This window comes from Lacerta agilis, chromosome 11 (assembly GCF_009819535.1).
Source record: "Lacerta agilis isolate rLacAgi1 chromosome 11, rLacAgi1.pri, whole genome shotgun sequence".
Lineage (NCBI taxonomy): Eukaryota > Metazoa > Chordata > Lepidosauria > Squamata > Lacertidae > Lacerta > Lacerta agilis.
This window is the reverse complement of record NC_046322.1, coordinates 50,985,680-51,006,210: the sequence shown is the minus strand read 5'-3', so window position 1 is coordinate 51,006,210 and position 20,531 is coordinate 50,985,680. Positions and strand designations below refer to the sequence as shown.

The 20,531-nt window shown below is 42.3% G+C and overlaps 1 protein-coding gene across 3 annotated transcripts in view; it reads right to left on the bottom strand.

Annotated features, from left to right (window-relative positions):
- SEMA4D (semaphorin 4D) overlaps nucleotides 1–20,531 on the bottom strand; it is a 109,370-nt gene that overhangs the window by 27,427 nt on the left and 61,412 nt on the right. For 2 of the 3 annotated variants that reach the window (XM_033163643.1, XM_033163644.1), the window contains exons 3-4: nucleotides 12,064–12,187; nucleotides 105–494 (exon numbers count right to left, since the gene is read on the bottom strand). In XM_033163643.1, the coding sequence (XP_033019534.1) occupies nucleotides 105–195 (91 nt within the window). In that variant the 5' untranslated portion in view covers nucleotides 196–494; nucleotides 12,064–12,187. Of the gene's footprint in view, nucleotides 1–104; nucleotides 495–8,282; nucleotides 8,422–12,063; nucleotides 12,188–20,531 lie in introns of those variants that run through there. The other variant, XM_033163646.1, reaches the window with a different exon arrangement.

Genomic DNA, 20,531 nt, shown 5'->3' with positions numbered 1-20,531 from the left:
AAGCCTTTGATCTACTGCTGTGTAGGGTTTTGTATCAGCAAAGTACAGAACTACTACTCATTGATTTTATGAATCACCATCCTTACCGTAAGCTATGCTCTTACCTTTGTGTTCCCAGGTAATCCGGGGCACTGGACCAAATGCTGTTGCCATTCCAAGAAATAAACTCACAGCCCCATATAGAACAAGAGCCATGTTAAGTGTCCTTGGTCTATGAACGCAGATGAGCAACCACAGCAGCAAATGTTCATTTGGCAGAAGAAATGCCTTTGGAGTTCAGAGGGTCTGTGAAGACATGGACATCTTCATACTAAACGCATGAGTCGTTGGTTCCTCGTGAGGGTGCTTCCGAATGCCTGCTATCTGACAGATCACTTCCCCCAACAGGCATGCATCTGCCACAGCAGAGAACGGAAAGGATTTCTAGAAGGAGCCTCAGCAAAACCTCTACTTCTTAAGCACATGCTTCTGATCCGTTGGGTTGGTGTATGAAGCTGCAGAAATAAAAGGCAGAAGGAAGGAAGTTGTCAGAGGTTTTCACAGTGGCTAATGATTTCCAAGCTACACTCTTTCCTTTGTCAAGAAACGTCCCTACAGCAAAGACTCTGGTTTTATAAAAGGAAACAGTGGCTCATTTTCAGAAATAGCCACAGGAAGCTATTAACAACCATAATTTTCCATGAGCTCTCATTATTTATATCTGTCATATCAATACTTGTAGACAAGCATTTTGGGGATATGGAAGGGAGATGTTGCATTTCCGAATTTCAAGGTGTACTTTAAATATTTCAACAAAAGACTAAAATGGAACTATATATTGCCATGCAGAGGTTTTGGCTGCAGGCATCTCGAAACATTTATGCGCAGCCCATGGGCTTTCTGTAGGAGTTGTATGAATCCCAGGCTTTTGCTTCAAAACTATGAAGCATTCTGAGTCTTAGATTCCCAATTTCAGATACCATCTTGAAGGGGGGATCTTGAAGGTCATGAAGTGAGCTTTGTGGCTAAGTGAGAATCTGAACTGTGGCTCCCTGATACTCTTCCCCCAACCCCATCTCTTCTAAAAAGAAAGGCAACTCCGAAGATTAATTGCCAAATGTGCTATAATCTACTGAATTCAATTTGTTGGAATTGCAATATTTCACCGAATTAGCAAATTCAGTATATGACTCTAGTATATGCAGTATATGCATTTAGCTGAATGTTTTGCACGCCCATTCTGTGCAGAAAATGGTACGGAACAGGCTTATGTTTGAATACATGCAAAACTGTCCCTATTTTCTAATTATTTCAACCAAGTACCTTTCAGTGCAACTCTAGGCATCAGACCAACAGGAAATCAGCACAGGTGCATAACTATATATAGGATGGCAGCTTTAATGAGTCGGCTAGATTTATTGTGCCATGGCAAATTATGTAACTTCTTTGTTCTAGCTTTTCCAATTCAATTTCTAATTTTCTGTCTAAATAAAAGGTGAGCCAGCGGAAGAATGTAACCATGGCAACTAATAAGCACCGAGGGATCCTGACATCAAGATAGATACTTACCATTACCTTTCCTGGGCCTTTCCTAATATATATAGGAGATTTACAGTTTCACTCTGAATATCCCTCCACTGTGGTTCAGTGGAGGTGAATCCAGACCAGATGAACTTGGGACAGAGTTTGTTTTGGATTTTTTTTCTCTTAAAAACCCTACCATTTTCTCTTCTGTGTTCTCTTCTTTTGTCTTTTTTTAAAAAATAATCTTTATTTCAAAATATTTTAAAAGAATACATTCACACACAAACATACAACAAAGAAAATGTGAATCATACAATGCAAACACAATCACAAAAAAGATAGCCAATAACCCCCCAAAAAACAACAAAATGAAAATGAAAAATGAAAAATGAAAACAATGACTCCCCGTCATTTGTATATCGTTTCCCTCTACGTTTTAACATTTCTTCCTTTTCCTCACTATACAATACCACCATCTAGCAAATGCATCAATCTGTCATATAATATACTATCCATCTATATATTCCCTTATGTGTCTCATTCTAGACAAATCACCAGTTCTGTTTTTATACCTTCTTTAATCAAGTAATCCTCCACATATTTCCACTCGCTTTTGATTTTTTGTTTTGGGACATTTCTAATCGCTGCTGTCATCTTTGCTAAATTCATATATTCTACTAATTTAATCTGCCAATCCTCAATTGTTGGAATCTTCTCCTCTTGTTCAAAACTGTGTTCTCTTCTTTTGTCATGACCTGTGTGGCAGTCTTCTATGCATGGACGCTATACCTATTTTGGACTGCACTGAGCTCTGTATTTGCAATTCTGAGCTTATGAATCAAGGTTGACAAGTCATCAGAGCTACTGAAAGCCACCGCTGGCTCTATCTAATATTCCACCAGGATAATCCTACCGAGTCCATCTGGGTGACCCATTTCAATAATACTTGATAACTACTTAAGCTTCACTGTTTGCTTAGTTCTCAATTTATGAATATTTAGAACTGTAATTCCCAATCGTACTTCCCATTATTTAGGGAACATTCTTCTGCTTAGTAACTGCCAACCCTCATTTCTTTAAAATTCTGATCACTTGGAATTCTAGTAAATGGTCTTGCTCATTATCTTTTATACTCGGTGTTTCTGAGCAAATATTAAGTTATTCAATGCACTATTTTCTAAAATAAGAAAATTGTTCTTGTGTGTGTGTGTGTGTGTGTGTGTGTGTTCCTTAAATAGTATATTGGAATAGCCATTTACTGTCATCTGAAGCCAAAGACAAGTACAGTGGTACCTCGGGTTACAGACGCTTCAGGTTACAGAGTCTGCTAACCCAGAAATAGTACCTCGGCTTAAGAACTTTGCTTCAGGATGAGAACAGAAATTGCACGGCAGCAGCGGGAGGCCCCATTAGCTAAAGTGGTACCTCAGGTTAAGAACAGTTTCAGATTAAGAATGGCTGCACCAAATGAGAAGGAAAAGTGCTGATAAACTAAAGACCTTCATTGGCTCTTAGTACGTTTCCAAGCACAATTCAAAGTGTTGGTGCTGACCTTGAAAGTCCTAAACAGCCTCGGCCCTGAAGGAGTGTCTCCTGAAGGAGTGTCTCCACCCCCATCATTCAGCCTGGACACTGACTCCGAGGGTCTTCTGGCGGTTCCCTCCCTGCAACAAGTGAGGTTACAGGGAACCAGGCAGAGGGCCTTCTCGGTGGTGGCGCCCTCACTGTAGAACACCCTCCCATCAGATGTCAGGGAAATAAGCAACTACCTGACTTTTAGAAGACATGTGAAGGCAGCCCTGTTTAGGGAAGTTTTTAATGTTTTATCGTGTTTTTAGTATTCTGTTGGGAGCCGCCCAGAGTGGTTGGGGGAACCCAGCCAGATGGGCAGAGTATAAATAAATTATTATTATTATTATTATTATTACTACTACTACTACTACGGCTACAACTACTAGGGGACTAGGCTAGTCCCCTGAATGTTCCTGGTAAATTGAAGTATTGAAGTATTAAATGCTGCTGCCTTCTTCTCAAAGCCTAGGAAGCTTCTGCCCGGCTTAGGGAAGGGAAGCACGATGCTCACGGACGTGGTATCGGGATGTCAAGATGGGGTATAAATAATAAAATTGTTGTTGTTGTTGCTGCTGCTGCTGCTGTTAAGATGCATGTTGTGTGTTGGGAGGACAAAATACATGCACAGGTAGACTGAAAGTGATCGTCCTTGATGCCGTTTCCACTTCTGCCCCAGACCAAGGGAGATAAACTTATTTCTTTTCCTCACCCAAACTCTTTTTGAGGAAAGGACTGGTGGCCTCGAACCCTCAAGTTGGGGTTTTATAGGTGGCATAAGCATCAATGAAGAGGATCTTTGTAATGGGTATAATGAGCACTTCATGCAGACAGGAGGGGCTGCTGCCATCAACAATAAGAGATAAGAGGAGAATCTGGACAGATGTCTAGTCTACAGCCCTAATCTGTGAAATCACTCCATTCTGGTGGAAGTTGATAGTACTACACAATCAAACAAAAGATTACATGTCTGAGGTTGGACACACAGACTTGCAGTGAACATGAGGAAAGAAACCAGAAAGAATAAGCGTTACTCAAAGTTCTATTTGCAACAAGCAGAGACATTTAGACGATCACTTAGAAAGACACCCAACAGAAGGATAATTTTATGACAGGAATTCTGTTACACTATATAATCACCTGCCTCACATAATTAGAAATCAGACAGATGGATGTGGACTGTGTATATTTCTCTCTCAAAAACAAGCTTATATTTATTTTGCACACTGGTTCAATGGCAGCACTAATAATCTTTGTGCCGAGGGAAATTAGTATGTGTCACCAGAACATACATCTGGTGCAGCCAGCAGCACTATGTCGGGGACGGGGGGAAATCACACAAGCCAGGCCTTCTTATTTTCAAAGGCACTTGCTAAAGTCAATTTATGACATAATGCTATGTTTAAAAATACCGTCCTATGGCTTGAACAAAATACTAATGGATGGCAGATATGCAATGGCCACCATTAGGGAAACTTACATTGGTTTCATGCTGGAGTAGCTCAAGAGCTCAACTGAAAGAATGTAAGAGGAGCCCATCTGTTTCAGGGATGGGCATCCCTGTTATTGCACTCCAACTCCCACCAGCCCCAGCTACCATGGCCAGTGGTCAGGAAATGATGGGATTTGTAGTTCAACAACATCTGGAGGGCTAAAGGTCCTCCATTCTTGGTCTGTCTGTTCAAGGTTCCTGTTTTCTACAGTGGTCAAGAAAATGCCTTTGGAAAGTCTACAACCCAAGGTAGGGCTCTCCTCAGCAGCTGGATTTTCAAACTTCTGAACCAGAGTTCCATTTAGCCATCATAGCCATGTAGCCATTCAGTAGACCTACCCTCCATGAGTTGGTCTAACCCAGGGGTAGGCAACCTAAGGCCCATGGGCCACAAGCGGCCCACGGGGGTCGTTTAACCAGCCCACGAGCCGTCCCTGAACCAAGCCACCCGCTTGGCGCGCTGTGCTAAACCGGCGCAGCGTGGCACAGGGACTCGATTCTGTGGCACAGGAAATAGCATCTGCACATGCGCTGGAAATCACATATGGGCAGGCGCCAGAAAACGCGGGCACTCACACACACACAATCCGGCCCCCGAAGGGATCTCCGCTGGAGTGAACCGGCCCAGGCGAGGTAAACCTTGCCGACCCCAGTCTAATCCTCCTTTACAGCCATCTAAGTCAATGGCTTTAACCACTGTTTGTGGTGAACTCCCTAAGCCATTTATGCTTTGGGTGGAAGTAGTTGTTTTGTTCTGTGCATTCTGAATCTATCACCAATCAATCTCATTAGATGAACTCTGCTTCAGCTATTATGGGAAAGCAAGAAAAAAATGCCCACTTTCTCAATGCCAAACCCCCAGGGCCGTCTTAAGCATATCTGGTGCAAAGATCCCTCTTGCGCCCCCCCCCTTTTCCCAGTTGTCGACCTTTTCCCAAGCCTCTGCGGGGATCACTCTCCTCCCGCGGAGGCTTGGGAAGGAAGCTGCATGCATGCCTGCCATCCATATAGTTCGCGTGGCACAGTTGGCGAGCGTGCAGGGAAAGGGGAGGCGGCCGGTAAAGCCGCGTAGCTTCCCCACTTGCTGGGGCGCCTGAGAGAGCAGCGCGTTTGCGCAACACGGCAGTAAGCCCAATAGGAAAGACGGCTCTGCAAACCCCTTTCATCCTTCACTCTATCACACATGCTATACAGCTTACAACTGGGATCTTGACACCACCAAAAGAGCACGCAAGCCTGAGCATTCTGCACTGGAAGCCGATTCTACCCAATCCCTGGAAGAAGAGGAAGATACAGTGGATGCTCGGGTTGCAAACATGATCCGTGCGGGAGGCATGTTCGCAACCTGCAGCGTTGGCAACCCGCAGCGCCGCGTCTGCACATGTGCGAGTTGCAATTTGGCGCTTCTGTGCAAAGTGCAATTTAGTGCTTCTGCGCATGCACTAATGCCGAAACCCGGAAGTAACCCGTTCCAGTACTTCCGGGCTCGGCACGGTGCACAACCCGAAAACACACAACCTGAAGCGCCTGTAACAACACTCCTCCCGCCTGCATTCTCAATTGGCCCCAGTCTGAAGAACCTTGCAGGGCCTATGCTTGGCCTGCAGGTGTGCTCTGGGCTTCGAGAAACATAGCCGTGCACGATTTGTGGAACAGAACCCGATTCCAACAGGTTTACCCTTTGCCTGTAAAGAATACTGCATATCTACAGCCTAAGTAAACAATATGATTTAAGCATTCAATCCGACAGTTGGCTGATGCTTAATAAAACCCACCCGACAAACCATTTCTTTGCCAAGAGCTCGTTTAATGTGCCCCTTGGGGATGCGGAAGTACCATTTCTCAGGTATGCGCACCAAGCCCTACTGATGCGATCTGGGGCAGAAAGCCAAGAATATGCGCTTCACATCCAGTTCCACTTGGCTGCTAAGGAAAAGTCTTTTGCCTGCTACAGTTATGCGAATACAGATAATAAGAGAACCTGGAATGCTTCCATCACGCCTTAAACGCATGATTATTTTACTGAAAGGGTCTTTTGTGAAAATGGGTGTGTCTCAATATGCATCCCATTTCCAGCGCTTGTTTCCAATTAAGTAGCAACATTCGCTTGCAAACAAAGCATGCTGAATTGGGTTAGTATGAAACAAATGTAAATGAAGATTAGGGTTGTATGTGAGTGCATCACAGCATTTAAAGCTTCTGTTTAGACACAAGCCCCATATAAAAATCTATCTACATAAGCATCATTCCAAGTGCAGCAAATTTATTATTATTATTATTCATTTCATTTCTATATTTTTAAGGGGGGGGGGGAATCTCAAGGCGGTTTACAACCTACATTAAAACATGCACGTGTTTTAAAAAATGTTGCTGAACGCTCCTCCAAACAATGGATAGCCCAGATACAGCTTTACCATCCCAGTGAGAAACAGGTCTTGAATTAGATCGATTCCTCTCTCTCTCTCTCTCTCTCTCAGCAAAAATGAAGATAGATTACAGCAACCTTTTCCAACAATCAGCTGCTTACTCAAGTATTAAACGTCATCTGTTAAATACTTCTCCTCACCCCTGTGCTGCTTGACATCAAAGCCTTAATCCAAATGACAGTGTTGAGACAAGGGTCTGCTCCAAATCCTGAAACCTGCAGAAGCTCCACAGTCTGCCCACCCCAAGCCAACCATCTTGACAACATGCATCAATGAAGTTCAATAGAATCTGCCCAGTAGCTGGCTATGTCTAGAGCTGCTGTTACAGGTAGGTTAGCCGTGTTGGTCTGCCATAGTCAAAACAAAATTAAAAAATCCTTCCAATAGCACCTTAGAGACCAACTAAGTTTGTTCTTGGTATGAGCTTTCGTGTGCATGCACACTTCTTCAGATACACTGAATGTGCAATGAAGTGCTGCTGGTTCAACATCTCTGAGAAAGGTCAACTGCCTGGAAGAACATCCTTTTTAAAAAAAGAAGAAGATATTGTTTGCAGTTGTGGGCCACCATCCATTCTTTAGTTGATGCTCCATTGCTACACAGACATTGTTATGCAGACATGGCTGATTGAACATGTAACCAAAAAGGTGTGGGCAAGTGAGGAGGTGGCAGAAAAGTGAAGCAGTAGCCACATGCAACGAGAAACAATGTGCATGCATGGAGGTCACGTGCCTATCATCCAAAAGAACCTGGAGGTGGTCCTAGGCTAGCCTTCACTGGCCTGGTACCCTCTAAATATTTTGGACTACAACTCCCATCAGCCCAGCCAGCATGGTCAATGGTTAGAGATGTTAGGAGTTGCCTGGAGGGCAAGTGACTGGTGAAGGCTGCCCAGTGTATTAACAATGAAAAAGTATTGTTTAGCTTTAAGGAGATGTGCAGGGATATAGACTCTGAAAATGCCACTACAACCATTTCTGCCGGGAAGTCGTTCTGCATGCTACTTCAAAACCATCCAAACTATCTTTTTCTATCAACCCAAGGGAAATAGCAGTGGACAACTGTTGCAATCAGCCAGTAGTAATTTAGAGGCAGTGGCAGACAACTTCCATTGTGGATTCAATATTTGCTAAACAAGACCACTGGCCTTCAGCCATTCACAAAAACAAAGCCTTAGCCTTCCTAAGAGTTAACAGAGTGTTTCAACAATCATTCCTTAAGCAGCAGGGTTCAACATGCTGTGAGGGCAATGGAAGAAGCTAGATAATAGAGGAAACAACATGCACTCATACCTATTTACAGAGTGGAAAGTCCTGCAACAAGGGCCTCAGAGTTCTTGGGGAGATGCCTGTCAAGATGGGTTAAGAGGTCTCAAGCTAAGCATCTCATCCTGACAGACATTAGTTGCCGAGAAATATTCTTTAAGTCATTCATTACTGTGCAAGCACTACAGCCTTTCCAGACAAGTGACTATACAGGCTATTTTACCAAATGAAACTCCAGCTCTATAATTGTTTAATTATATGGTTGTCAAAGCCACAAATAGCTTGTTTGAGGAGTACAAAGTTCAATACACAGAGACAGAGAAGTTTTCATGATGTTTAGCTGAACGGCTTCCGTTGGCAGAAAGAGAAGCAGTATTTTTTTCATCTGTCACATGAAATTACTGTTCATTTTCATAGGAAAGTTCCCCTACCCCTCCCTTACCTGGTCCATTCCAGACATTCACAATGTACTAGTTCGCTTTCCTGCAACTTTAAGACACTGATTCCCAAAAGTTAAAAGGAAAAAAAACCACAAAAATGTGTTTGTTTTTTAAAAATACCACTTTTGCCATGCCCTGGGTACACACACAGGTGAACTGAACAATATTTTGGTTTGCCAGACAACTGGATGGTCAGGATTCACAAGTGGAACATGCCCTGATCTTGGAGTGGGGGTCCTTAAGTGACAAACCTATACAATTTATTTCTAGTGCTGGATTTTGTTTTTTTAAAAAAAAAAACCACAACTAAAAGTTGTAATAGAAAACATCAAGGAAGGTAGGTTCTATTAGTTATAATAAGCAATTGTATTAGAAGTAATATAAATTCTATTCGTATTAGAAATAATATGGGACTTCAACATGAAAAGAAACAAGTTTTTAATTGCTAGAGAAAAAAGGTCAGAAATTAGCATCCATATAGTGCCAATGACACTAGTTTACTAATCATTCTGAAAGAGAAAGGGGTCGCCAACCCCCTGCTGGTCCCCACCCCCATTTTCCTCCCTTCCAAATCAAGACTTTGTACTGTGGCAATGGATTGTCTTATGCCCAAATTTTTCAACCCAACTGCACAAAAAGCCATTCCACAATAAACCGAAAATACAAGCACACAAGACGTTTTCCGCAGTGAAGAAAGATACCCAGTTTATCAGAAAATTCAGCTAACCAGGCCATTCTACTTTGAGAATATGGTCGTGTCTACTGCTGTTTATTTGTTTAATTCATAAAATCTATATACCACTTCATTATTGAAAAAAACCTCAAAGAGGTTCACAAAAAAACCCCATTTTCTCTAACCAGTATTCTATTATTGCACGTTTGTTTTAATGTAAACTGATATGCATTAGTTATGTAAATGCATGCAACCTTTATGATCTATGTAAATAATTTGTTATCTGTAGTTAAATTGTAAAAGCCAAGTAAAACAACTTCAGGAAAGAAGAGAGAAGTCAGATGACAATGTCAATGGCAGGATCCTTTTCTGCACTATGGACTACTTGGATTTGGGGAGGGGTATATAAAGAAGAAGGGACCCAGGTGGCGCTGTGGGTTAAACCGCAGAGTCTAGGGCTTGCTGATCAGAAGGTCGGCGGTTCGAATCCCTGCCATGGGGTGAGCTCCCATTGCTTGGTCCCAGCTCCTGCCCACCTAGCAGTTCGAAAGGACGTCAGAATGCAAGTAGATAAATAGGGACCGCTCCAGCGGGAAGGTAAATGGTGTTTCCGTGCGCTGCTCTGGTTCACCAGAAGCGGCTTTGTCATGCTGGCCACATGACCCGGAAGCTGTCTGCGGACAAACGCCAGCTCCCTTGGCCTATAGAGCGAGATGAGCGCCGCAACCCCAGAGTCGGACACGACTGGACCTGATGGTCAGGGGTCCCTTTACCTTTACCTTTATATAAAGAAGAAGAATCCATAAAGTGCTTGTCCCATAAAATTAACATCACAGAGCCCAATTGAGGTTCATTATTGTATCACTACCACAGCACCGAAAACATTTCTAACACAAAGATTTGCTTATTTTTAAAGAGAGAAGTAAAGGACTATTATGATTCTTGAAATAACAAAAAGGGGGTTTTCAGTCATACATTTTACAGCACTATCCATGCGCCAATGAACACTTTTAAAGATATGCAAACAAAAAACGGGGGAAAGGGGAAATGTAGAATAGTAGAGCCACCAGGGGGGGAATGAACAGAATAAGAAGCTGGCTAGAATCCACTCTGTAAATCAGTAAACTTAACAGCAAATTAAGCTGCAAGATTCACTGTGCTAAGGGTCAAATTGTTGGAAGAATCTGGATCTTAAGTTTTTTTCTACCGGGCAAAGATCACTACATATGTTAGAAGACATAGCATTGGTAGCATTGTCAGATGTTGAGCCACAGCAGCTGAATTTGGGGTGGGGTAAAAATGATATACCGGTAATCAGAATAAGCCACACAAAATGAGCTCTATTTGTATGTACATGACTTGTATTCAGAGAAGGGTGAAAGGTAAGAATGAAAAAGGAGAAGCGACTAGAGATCATGAGGGACAAAGTCAACGTGGGACCCAGACGCTCTTTCTACAGAATAGGCCTACTGGAATATCTGGAACACTGTGTGATTTGAAGCATATTTCTGCACCAGGAAGGCCAACACTCAAAACTCAATTGCCATGAAAAGTTCATTGAATGCAGAATTGGACTAACATACATTTTTTTATTGTATCCTTTGTTGTAGTATGCACACCTTCAATGTGGTGAAATCTGGTGTTTATTTGAATGAGCTATATAAAACCTGTCTTTCTCCCCCCATCACACAACTCAATATGGGGTTTCCAGGAGATCTCTGAATTTAGGCACCAACTAGTCCCAGACCTGTTTAGCATCTGCAAAGCAGGTACCTCATGTTCCCTCAGAATAAAGATTGCTGTTCATCCATACAGGATAAATACCGGTACCATCTCCCTTACTGTGTGAGGGCCCATGCAAATGAACAATGAAATCTGTGAAACAGACATAGGGGAAGCCTTGTGGGAATTTAAAAGGTAAAGGGATCCCTGACCGTTAAGTCCAGTCAAAGGCAACTATGGGGTTGCGGCGCTCATCTCGCTTTACTGGCCGAGGGAGCAGACGTTTGTCCGCAGACAGCTTCCGGGTCATGTGGCCAGCATGACTAAGCCGCAGCACACGGAAACGCCGTTTACCTTCTCATCAGAGCGGTACCTATTTATCTACTTGCACTTTGACGTGCTTTCGAACTGCTAGGTTGGCAGGAGCAGGGGCCGAGCAACGGGAGCTCACCCCGTTGCGGGGATTCGAACCGCCGACCTTCTGGTCGGCAAGCCCTACACTCTATGGTTTAGACCACAGCACCACCTACGGATTTACCCCATGTTAAAATCAGACCTAAAGCTTTTGAGAAAATACATACTTTATGCCAGGGTCAAATTAGGCCCAGCAAAGATCCCAATTTGGCCCATGAAGGCGTTTCCCACAAATCCAAACTGCACTGGGAAGAGGACTGACCAGCTGATTGGCAGTTACACCAAATGTCTTGGAAGTTTTCACCTGGCGCCATATTGACACCAGGTGACTGATAGGTGAGGGTCCCTGCCCATCTGTCAAAGGTCTACAGCTCCATCCCTGCTTTATATGTAATGGGGAGAAACATCAAGAATAAGGGTAAGAGTTCAAAAAAGAATCCGCACTGAAAGCTCCTAACCATCAATTTACTTACTTTGACAGATCTGTGTGTAGTATTAACACACACGGGGGGGGGGGGGGAAATGGAAGTGAAATTGAAAAGATGATATAATACAGTACCTGTCACCATTTGGATATGTGTGTTTTTTCTATTTTCCTTCCCAGGAATTAATTCTTTAAAGTATCTGTTTTCTTTATGGCATAGTAAATGAGGTCCAGTGAGGTAGCCCAGAAATCTTCAGTACTGTAAAAGAAAACCAAAAATTATTTGTGCGACAGCAACTCAAAGCAAGTTACAAAATTTAAAACAAACACGTACGTACATTAAAACCAGCATTATAGAAACAACCTAAAATACATTCTATTTTGTTGTTGTTGAAAAACTAGATTAAAACACCAACACACAAAAATTGTAGGTTATGAAAAGGGACACAATCCCCAGTCTCTCTCCCAAGAGAGGTAGTAACAACAACAACAACAACAACAACAACAACAACAACAACAACATATTTATACCCTGCCAACAACAACAACAACAACAATATATTTATACCCTGCCAACAACAACAACAACAATATATTTATACCCTGCCCATCTGGTAATCATAGAGCAACCGAAGAAGTTTCTGTGCCAATACTAGACCTAAAAACCAATTGAATTTGATCTAGAAAATTCATGCAAGACAGCCTAGTACGACAACATCCAGAGGGCCTCAGGTTCCCCACCTAGCTATGCACAAACTGGAAATGTGAGTGATACACAAATAAAATGCAGCCTATATTGGCTCTGCCAGAGTCCCAGTCTACATGCAGATCATCAGGAGGCACGATGGGTTCAATTCACAATGTGTACGGATGTGAACCACCCTGAGACATATGGGTATAGGGCAGTGATGGCCAAACATGGCCCTGCAGCTGTTTGGGGACTACAATTCCCATCATCCCTGACCACTGGTCCTGTTAGCTAGGCATGATGGGAGTTGTAGTCCCAAAACAGCTGGAGGGCCAAGTTTGCCCATTACTGATATAGGGTTATATACAAATTTAATAAATAAATCATAAATATTCTGCACAGGTGAATAACCCTCATTGAAGCCCCACACTGGTGCAACTTGAGAATCTTATTTAATAACAGGGTTTTTGATACTCAAATTCTGAGGTTTCAAACGTCTTCCGAAATAATTTTTAGCACTCCAAAATGGCGGTATTTATATGCAGCCGATCAGTAATTTGTCGTTGGTACCACACACAAACCATTTCTGGTATAAAAGCTGAAACAAGACACAGCCGAGGGGTAGGCCGCACCATTTGATATTTACATTCAAAGTTAGCAGCCTCGTAAATCTGACAAGTCTACAACCGTGACAAGATATAGCTGCCAAATGTTTAGTACTCAAGAAATGAGAGGCGGGCAAGAAAGCAGTATGATGAAAGCCTGCGCCCAATAAAAGCAACAGAAACTCCTCTACCAACTCAAATTAATTCCAGTTAGGAGTTCGTTTCAAGTGGGAGGAATCCCAGCCAACCCAAGAAATGGGTGAGCAAAGTGGAAACGTCAGCCGCCACTGTGATGAGCTAATGTAGCAAAAAGCCATATTAAGTGCAGGATGCTTTTTTCTGCCAAGCTGCTTTTAGGGAAAGCAAATGCTTAATTCACACTTTAACATTCCCCCCCCCCCAGCCTTGGTGGCTTTTAAACAGATTTAAAGGGGGGGGCGAGTGGAATCAAAGCACTTTTGCAGCTATTACACAGGTATCTCAGCTTTTGAAATAATCACACCGTTAAGTATTTCAAGGCTTTCTGGATAGTCAACAGTTGTACTGAGCTGCATTAATTCATGACAGGGTTGATTATAAATGGCATGAAACAGCTGTTGCCCAGAGGATTTAACTCTGTAGTGTTAAAGAGAACTCAAAGAACAAAGACTACAAAAAAGAAGCAGGAGAAGGAATGTAGGAAAGCTTTTCAGAAGGGAAATGTCTTGCTAAGAAACTTTGCCCTGGTTACTCTTTTGGGTCCCCATCAAATGCAACCAGTTATTTAGAAACCGAGAGAAGGTGCTTCCTCTCTAAGGCTGCAATCTTATACCCACTTTTCTGTGAACACAATAAAACTTACTCCAAGTAGACATGCATATTGCACTGTAAATTATGAACAAAATTTGAAGTCTGTCTCTCTGTGTGTGTGTGTGCGCGCGCTAGCATTATCTGAAAATGTTAAATGTTATCCTGCTTCTGTTGCTGTTTGAGATATAATCAGAAGTTTATACAGTACCTCCAACATCTGATTTGCAAGACAAAGCTCTACTTACAATGGAAGTTTACATTCTGTAGATTACTCTTGCTTCTGAGACTCAACAATGCTACTGAAAAGTTACAGCTCAAAAGACAATTTTAAATAAAGTATGACAAGCAAAGAACTCAGACTGGTTTCACCAAAATGCAATATCTTTTTGCAATACATTTGCTGTTCAGTCGTACTTGTAGAAACACTCTTCACCCTTGCCACAAAACTACACTATATATATATATATGGCACAGGTGTTTAAACACTGTTAGCCACATCAAATGTACTTCCGCAAGAAACTTCAGTCACATCTTCCTCTTCGCCTACAACCCCACAAAGCAACATATAGAGTCTTGTATCAAGGTTTTTCCTCACCAGCAGCTGTGATGCCTTAAAAAAAATAGTTTGGCAACCTTGAAAACTGCATGCACTTCAAATTCCATTTCAAGCCATCTACAACTAAGTGAAAAACATTTGCTGAAGAACCAAATGAGAGACTCCCACAGGCCTAGATTGGCTTCGTATTTTCATCTCAAATCCTCCCACCTGACGCAGTATTGCATGTTTATTGCAGCTGATTTTACAAGAGCTTAAAAAAAAAACACCTGCATAGACAATTTGAGTCTACGCACCTACGCAGAGTAATAGTTTATGACATGATAAATGGCAAATAGCAGCACCCACTAATATCTATGCCATTTTTTTATATTCTGTGGTTTTTATAGGGCTGGGTACCCTTGCAATAAACAAGTCGTGCACTAGACCAGTGAAGAGTGCTTCATTGATATACAGAAGACCAGCAAGGCTATTTCAGGATGGACTATCTCAGATGGTTACTAAAAAGATCATTTGTGGGATTACTATATGTTAACTTTAATGTGCCTGGGGCAGCAATCGTTCCCCCAATGCCAAGCCTATGAATTGAGAACGCTGCCCTCAGTTCAAATGAGTGCAAGGGAGGATAGACTCTATTATTACACGCAGAGTTGGCCTTCCAGCACTTAATATCAGCCATTGGCTTCCTGCCTGCCCAGAAATCAAAACTGTAGAAATAAATTGCTATTCACAGCGTGCCAGTAACTCTGACACAGTTACACATATAAGCACACTGGGAACTGAATCCCGGGCCGTCAGGACGACATGTTGCAAATAAACTCCAAATAAAACCTTTCATTTATCCCTTTTTAAGCCACGTCCGCCTGGAGGGAGAGGTGTGTGCTTGGGAATAGTCAACCACTCTGAGGCAGTGATGGATGAACCACTCGGTCTTTATGATTTGCATAAATGTTTGTTCAGAAGTCCGCATGACTCGTTTCCACATTTCTCTACAGGCTCTTTTCGCAAAAGTCCATACTACTAAAGAAGTGGTGCCCGGCGCCAATGGTTACTGGCTAAAGCTGCGTCAGGGCATTCAACTCGCTGCTGACAGCAGCAACACTCGAAAAATGTGCGAAGGCATGAAGTTGGCTTTGGACCAACTGTCAGGGAAACGGCATCAGTGAAAACATTGTCTGCAGAGCTCGTCTCAGACTTCAGCAAGCAGGTGAAGGGTAGGTAAAGGTAAAGGACCCCTGGGCGGTTACGTCCAGTCAAAATTGACTATGGGGTTGTGGCGCTCATCTCGCTTTTAGGCCGAGGGAACCCGTGTTTGTCCACAGACAGCTTTCTGACTCATGTGGCTGACATGACTAAACCACTTCTGGCGCAACAAAACATCATGATGGAAGCCAGAGCGCACAGAAAAGCCGTTTACCTTCCCGCCACAGCGGTACTATTTATCTACTTGCACTGGTGTGCTTTCTAACTGCTTTCTGTTCTCATCCTGAGGTAAAGTTCTTAACCCGAGGTACTACTTCCAGGTTAGCGGAGTCTGTAACCCGAGGTACCACTGTACAGGTGCACAAACCAGGTGTACGGGAAATTCTCATGCACACTTACCCCAAACTTTAAATCTCTTCGTAACATATAAAGATTCAATTTGCTTTAAAAAGTATAAAATATAAACTTTGAGATTTTTCACCACATGAGGGTTGTTCTTCTTTGTCCTTTTAGATGCACCTAATCATGGGCATTACTCTACTGTAGATCAGCTTTCACCTACATGATGCCCCGTCAGATATTTTGGACAGCAATTCCTATCAGCCTTAGTCCATTTATGTGTAAAGCATATTTAAAAATACAGCTGTGAATGAGAGTTGCACATGTGTGCAAAATTATAGAAATTTCATGTATAAAACCAACTCATAACAGCACATACAACCAGCTGTCAAAGCACTCACAGAAACTAATTTAATCGGCCATTTAGATACCAGCAAAATCCTGGGTAAGCACCATTTTAATCAGGTGGCAGTTTGTGTGGATATTCTTTCTACCAGCAGGGGCTGATGGGAGTTGTAGTCCAAAAAAACAACTGGAGGACACCAGATTGGCAAAGGCTGCTGTGGATATTGAGGTCATGTGATCAATCACAAACTGAAGAAAAACAAACCGCTAATTATTTTGGCAACTGCATCACACCAACAGGGAGTGGGGGGAAATCCATTTGAATATGAATGACTGAAAGCCTGGAACAACTTAAATAGAAGAGCATAATAGTGATCTTCAAAGGAAACTTGAGTTTTCTTGAGGCTCTGTTATATGAATTACAACAACGCTCGAGATTCATTATAAAAGCTGGAATTATTACACCTTTGCAATGCAATGTTCAAAGCGTCCAAATATATAAAAGTAAAAGAAACTCCAAGATGCAATTAAAGCATTTATAAACCTCTCTCTTTTTTGCTTCCTGTTTATGCCTCCTTACTAGGAGACACAGGCAAATATCCAACCACTAAATCTAAGTGCTTGTTAATTTCAAAACCCTGCCAAAATAAAAGCTCTGGGGGAAATCAGGCATTGGGGAAAGAACAGCCTCTACACCCCAACACTAGAAACCTAATAGTGAATACAGATGAAACTCAAAAAATTAGAATACCATGGAAAGGTTCATTTCTTTCAGTAATTCAACTTAAAAGGTGAAACGAATATATGAGATAGACTCATGACATGCAAAGCGAGGTATGTCAAGCCTTTTATTTGTTATAATTGCGATGATTATGGCGTACAGCAGATGAGAACCCCAAATTAACAATTTCAACTTTGGGGTTTTCATCCGCTATACGCCATAATCGTCACAATTATAACAAACAAAGGCTTGACATATCTCGCTTTGCATGTCATGAGTCTATCTCATATACTAAACTCCAGTAGCTAATGAAAACAATTGCTTACATAAATGAACCTTTCCATAATATTCTAATTTTCCGAGTTTCACCTGTACATACTCTAGAATATGCAAATTTGGGGGGGGGGAATTGCAACCTTATTTATTGTTTTGAAATAATCTCGTGGCGGCTTCCTTTGGGAACCAGTATCTGTGTCACATTCATTCACTTTTAGTGAAGACAGATCAAAAAGTTACATAGCCGCCTTTTTCACATTCCCAGTATAGTTCTCCTAACTTGACGAAGGATAGCGAGTGCAAGATTGCAATGCACTTAATTGTCGAAGGTGGGAAAAATCTTTGAATATCAGGCATTTTGCTGTGCCCCGGAGATTCCATAGCTCATGAGAGCCAGTGTGGTGTAGTGGTTAAGAGCAGTAGACTCATAATCTGGTGAACCGGGTTCGCGTCTCCGCTCCTCCACATGCAGCTGCTGGGTGACCTTGGGCTAGTCACACTTCTTTGAAGTCTCTCAGCCCCACTCACCTCACAGAGGGTTTGTTGTGGGGGAGGAAGGGAAAGGAGAATGTTAGCCGCTTTGAGACTCCTTCGGGTAGTGATAAAGCGGGATATCAAATCCAAACTCTTCTTCTTCTTCTTCATGAGCCATGGGGTGGTTCCAGAAACTTCCCAAAGGGGGCAATGGCAGAGTAAGTTGGACAGGAATCCACACCTCTAACTGTTATAGTTAGGCGACCACGTCCTTACAACAGAGGCCACTGCAGTGTCTACTAGGTCTGAAACGGCAGGGTTTCGTTGGGGCAAACTTATTTTAAGGTCCACAGAGGACGCAACAGTGAAACCTGCATACACTTAAAATGACCTCGTAAGGCTTGCAGCCCCAAACCTCACTAACTATAAATATGCACATATGTGTTGGCCACTACTACAAGTACCGTTCTAAAAATGGTAGCCACAGAACTGTCCTGCGCACGCTGTGCTTAACCAAGAAAGTAAAGTGAGAACATCTGCGAAAAGAAACTTCTGCCAGGGCATGAAATGCTAAACCACAAATCCTGCATTTCGGTCTGCTGTGAGTCATATGCTCCTTGACACTTAAACCTATTAACTTAACACTCCCATTTTTTGTATATATTTTTTACAATAAGTTTAACTGTGAAAATAACAGTTACAGGTGGGTAGCCGTGTTGGTCTGCCATAGTCAAAACAAAATAAACTAAAAAATTATTTCCAGTAGCACCTTAGAGACCAACTAAGTTTGTTCTTAGAACAAACTTAGTTGGTCTCTAAGGTGCTACTGGAAAGAATTTTTTAGTTTATTTTGTTGTGAAAATAACCAAAGGGTTATACTGTGTGGTAAGGCTACTATTTCTTTTTCTTATTGCACCGGACCCTGGTACCTAAAATGGCCGTCAAGTGGTTCTCAGTCTCCTGCCGGAGAGGCTTTCATAGCAACTTGCTCAACTGTTGTTCTGTCATGGGTGAAGGGAGAGACTCCATCAAGTAAGGCCTTCTTTCACCTGCCTTGCCCCACCCTCCAGTCCCTACTTCTCAATTTGTATCGTATTATTTTATGCACTGTGGCTTGCAGTCTGTTGTATTGATTGCAGTTTAGAAATAATTTATTGTAATTGTTAAGAGTGGAATCCTGTTTAATTTTTATACGCTGATATTACAGCCCAGATCAGATTCCAGCATATAGTTAGCAGAGTAAAAACTTAAACACGTTGCAGGATTCCCAAAAAATAGATCAGAGGCAATTGTATTTCACCTAGCAGAGCTTTACTGCTACTGAAGGCAAATGAGCATATTGGTCACAAATCCAATACATCTAGGATTGGCACTGTCCATAAGAAATCCAGATGCGGCAGACTTAACTTAAACTTACCATAACTTATAAGAAGTCTAAACCTTAACACTCAGCATACTATGTACAGAACACCAGAAGGAACAGAGATAGAAAGAGATAGTGAAACCCATGGCCTTACTATTATAGCCAGTATGACCTTGAAAAAGAGATAACAAAGCCAGTTTAAACCAGCTGTACTCAGCTTCTCTGAAGGAATAACCCAAACACCATGAACCTTCTGCTTGCTTCTTTCACACAGAGAAGCTTCCTGAACCCTCTTGAATTAATTAGAATAGGAAAGATCTCAACACATCAGATCAATACTTTCTGTACTAAGAAATGCAAACTTGACAGCTGGAACCTGCCATACAACCCAGGTGTGGAAGGCTTCGGTGGGGATGGGACAGTGGCACGTGCCGCCCCTGGTCTGGGGACAAATGGAGGTATTTCCCATTGGCAGAAAAGTAGGGCAGATTCAGACAGTCTCTGGGCAGGCAGGATTTCGCCCCCCTATGTCTTCTCTTTTCACCGCCACCCGCCACATTCCATAAAAACATACTCAATGGTATGTGACAGTCATATACAGGGCAGACCCGTTAAAAAATCAATGTGCTTAAATGAACCTTATTCTTTCCGTACATGCCTTCCTTGACAGGCCTCACCCATGATCAGTACAAGTCCCACCCACCAGTATGCGGCCCAAGAACATCAACAGATGGGGAGATTGCCCACCTGATGTGAGCACCTTACATAAAGGCAATAGACAGACAGACAAGGATGTTTTGCATTCTTTTCTTGTGCCAATCTTCCATGACGGAATATGACTACTTAGCAAGAACATTCTTCTCTATATTAAAAAGTCCGCATGGCATCGTGGCAATCACGAAAAGAAAACAGAGGTGGTTTTGAAGATCTGCCTCCTTGTTTGTTTTTCATCCTCCCTTCCACACAAAAAAAGCTCTGTACATTTTTCTGAAGGCAAAAGCAAAGAACGGGAAGAAAACTAAAAGGAAAAGCACCCCAAGGAGGCTTCGCTCTCATTATAAAAACAAACAACAGCGGGGAAAAGAATACTACTAAACAGAATACAGGGGAACGTTCTAGACAGGCTGCAAACCTGTTGTCTTTCTAATAACTCCAAAGAATGAATACACATTATATAACCATCAAATTTAATGCTACCAATGAAGTAAGAATGAACAGTACCCTTGAGGCCAAATCCTTCTGGA